This window comes from Lolium perenne, chromosome 4, assembly GCF_019359855.2.
Source record: "Lolium perenne isolate Kyuss_39 chromosome 4, Kyuss_2.0, whole genome shotgun sequence".
In the NCBI taxonomy this organism is placed as follows: Eukaryota; Viridiplantae; Streptophyta; class Magnoliopsida; order Poales; family Poaceae; genus Lolium; species Lolium perenne.
Genome location: NC_067247.2, coordinates 173745264 through 173748734, shown reverse-complemented (window position 1 = coordinate 173748734; position 3471 = coordinate 173745264). Strand labels below are relative to the sequence as shown.

At 44.1% G+C, this 3471-nt stretch overlaps 1 protein-coding gene across 1 annotated transcript; it reads left to right on the top strand.

Moving 5' to 3' along the window:
* The first annotated feature begins 1751 nt into the window (after positions 1-1751).
* On the top strand, positions 1752-3252 carry LOC127347415 (U11/U12 small nuclear ribonucleoprotein 25 kDa protein-like). The gene is made up of 5 exons (XM_071829249.1): positions 1752-1830; positions 1964-2158; positions 2303-2402; positions 2625-2724; positions 3184-3252. The coding sequence occupies exons 1-5, from the start codon at positions 1752-1754 to the stop codon at positions 3250-3252; spliced, it is 543 nt and encodes a 180-aa protein (XP_071685350.1).
* The last annotated feature ends 219 nt before the right edge of the window (positions 3253-3471 follow it).

Below are 3471 nucleotides of genomic sequence, written 5' to 3'. Positions count from 1 at the left end.
TAAGATGGGCTCAGCAGTTTTAATGATGCACTCGCAAGAAATAGTAGTTGAAGCAAAAGAGAGCATCAAGAAGCAAATTCAAAACACATTTAAGTCTAACATGCTTCCTATGAAAAGGAATCTTGTACACAAATAAATTCTTGAAGAGCAAAGTGACAAGATCAGGAAGATAAAACAAGTGTAGTTTCAAAAATTTCAGCACATAGAGAGGTGTTTTAGTAACATGAAAATTTCTACAACCATATTTTCCTCTCTCATAATAACTTTCAGTAGCATCATGAGCAAACTCAACAATATAACTATCACATAAAGCATTCTTATCATGAGTCTCATGCATAAAATTATTACTCTCCACATAAGCATAATCAATTTTATTAGTTGTAGTGGGAGCAAATTCAACAAAGTAGCTATCATTACTATTCTCATCAAGTGTAGGAGGCATATCGTAATCATAATCAAATTTATCCTCCATGACAGGTGGTACTAAAAGATTACTATCATTATAATCATCATAAATAGGAGGCAAAGTATCATCAAAGTAAATTTTCTCCTTCATGCCCGGGGGACTAAAAAGATCATGCTCATCAAAACCAGCTTCCCCAAGCTTAGAATTTTCCATAGCATTAGCAACAATAGTGTTCAAAGCATTCATATTAATAACATTCCCATTAGCATGCATATAAAGTTCCATGGGTTTTTTAATTCTTTCTTCAAACACATCATGTCCTAATTCAAGATAAAGTTCATAAAGATCTCTCATATTTTTGTTGTTTTCCATTATGCCTAACTAGTGTAAACAAGAAACAAAAAGATGCAATTGCAGGATCTAAAGGAAATAGCTTCGAGCACAAACACAATGGCGCCAGAAAAGTACTGTTACCTGGAACCGAGGTATGAGTGCCTTTTACCTTTCCTCCCCAGCAACGGCGCCAGAAAAGTGCTTGATGTCTACGGGTGCTTCTATTCTTGTAGACAGTGTTGGGCCTCCAAGAGCAGAGGTTTGTAGAACAGCAACAAGTTTCCCTTAAGTGGATCACCCAAGGTTTATCGAACTCAGTGAGGAAGAGGTCAAAGATATCCCTCTCATGCAACCCTGCAACCACAAAGCAAGAAGTCTATTGTGTCCCCAACACACCTAATAGGTGCACTAGTTCGGCGAAGAGATAGTGAAATACAGGTGGTATCACTACAAGAAATCTGCCATAATATGACGTTTTTTTTATGACTGGAAATCAAAATGTCATAACTTTATGACGTTCCTACCTTTGACCGTCCTTGGCCACTCGGGGGGGGGGCAAAACCCTAGAAAATCGTGACGTTATTGGGCAAAAACGTCATTGGCAATTTAGGTCAAAACGTCATTAGCAGGCCAAAAAAAATCTAGCCAATCAGAAGCCACGAAACAACCTACAAAGGATCAGCCCCAGATTTAGATCTCAACCGTCCAATGAATCCAACGCACCAAACATGAACCGAAATTGCTGCGCTGGATTTTCCCATTAGCGCCTAAAAATTTTGGGCACGCGCGCCACGACCAGTCCAAACCACTCCAACAAAACTGACCCAGACCGCCCCGCCAGCCAGAAACCCTAGCCATTTCCCTTCCTCCACTCTGGCCTAGATCCCGGCCAACTCCGGCCCCCGAACCGCCTCCCCCCGCGTGCTCTCCTCCCCCGCCCGCACAACAGCAGAAAGTTCCGCGAATCCCCACGCACGCGCGCGCGCCCGGTGACTGCCGGATCGGATCGGAGATGTGGGAGGCGGTGGCGCTCACGCTGGCCGGCGCCGCCGGCAACAGCATCGCGCGGTGGTGCTCCAGAAGAAGGGCACGCTCATCCTCCCTCCCCTCTCCTTCAAGCTCAAGGCACCCTCCCTCCCTCCCTCTCCCCTCCCTCCCCTTCCCCGGATCGCCGATGCCGCCGTTTATCTTCTCACTGTTTATTACGCTCTGCTGCGCGCGCAGGTGATACGGCGGTACGCGCTCAACAGGCTCTGGATCAGCGGCTTCCTCCTCGACATGTGCGGGGCCGCGCTCAACCGCGCTCAAACGCGGCCTGCATCGGCGCGCTCGCCTGCGGCCGCGCCAGCTTCTCCTACCACCGCCTCCCCGAGCCGCGCCTCCGCCTCGTCATCCGCAAACTCGACGACTCCTACTTCGGTACCAAACCCCTGTCGGCCCCTTCCGTTTAATTCCCCTGAAATGTCTGGGTGGTTGGGTTTTTGCCCTCGATTGAAAATCCTGACGCGACATGGGGATTTCGAGTCTTCTGACGTTGTGTGCATTGCTGCTGAAATCGTGTAGATGTGCAAATCGCGAGGTCCGCCGCTGTGTGGGAGCTCAAGGCAGCAATCGAAGGCTTCTTCATCGGCCTCTACGATGACATGGCTAACGCTATCACCTGGTAAGGCACCTACACATATACAACATATGTAGATGCGATGATGGATTATGCGATTTGCCAAGTTATTTGCTTTTCAATTGCGCTGCGATGTGATCTGGAGAATTCAAATAATTTGACTATTTTTTCTGTCACAAATAGCGAAGAAACGGGCAATTTAGATTGAAATCGACTCTGAATATGGTGGGAACTTAATATTTAAGGTTCCTGATTTACTTGTTGTAGGCGGCACGTCTGGAGCCACTTCTGCTTGTGCTTCAAGGACGAAAAACTGACGGATGACAAGGCAACATTGCGCGTGTTTGGTATAAAAGATGGCGATGAGGTCTGTGCACTTTTCTGCTCTGTGATTTGCTGTATGTGCATGTTATTAGTTCTGCTTTGTTTCATAAGATCAGTAAAGATATTTGTAATCCTGGTTATGCAACTATGGCATGCTAATGTTGGTTGATTGTTCATTTACTCGTTGTTCATATATCACATATGCCCCTAATATTAGGCAATTTTAACATATTTTTTCCCATATTTGTTTGTCGTACATGTGCTGATATCTTTAGTACATGTAAGTTGATGAATACTAGGTTTAAGTCCAGCTATCTCTTATCATATTGATTTCTGTTGTTTGGATACATTATGCAAGAAGCTCAAGAGAAAGAAAGAAATACGAATTGTTCTGTATGAACTTTTGGAGTTCATTAGAAGCTTGTGCTTCCCTGTCAATAGGTTGCAATAACCGTGTTCATCTTTTCTTGTAGTTTATTTGAAAGATTTCTTCTAATTGCAGAATTGGTCAGCTAGTGGGCTACTTGAGAAAATGAAGGGACTTTCTGAAAGAAGGAAGCTGGAAGATTAGACAATTGGCCCAGTCCTTACTGTGAGTGACCATCTTTATTGATTAATCTGTTATCATGTACTATTTTAGTAGATCTATTGTCATGCTGTTGTTTTTGGTAGCATTTGTTCAAAACTTGAGCTGAGCTATAAAGAGCCAGCTAACAGCAATTGTTTCCTGATACTTTGGTAGTTGTGATAATCCAAACACCCAGTAGTTTGTCAAATAAGAAAACTGAAT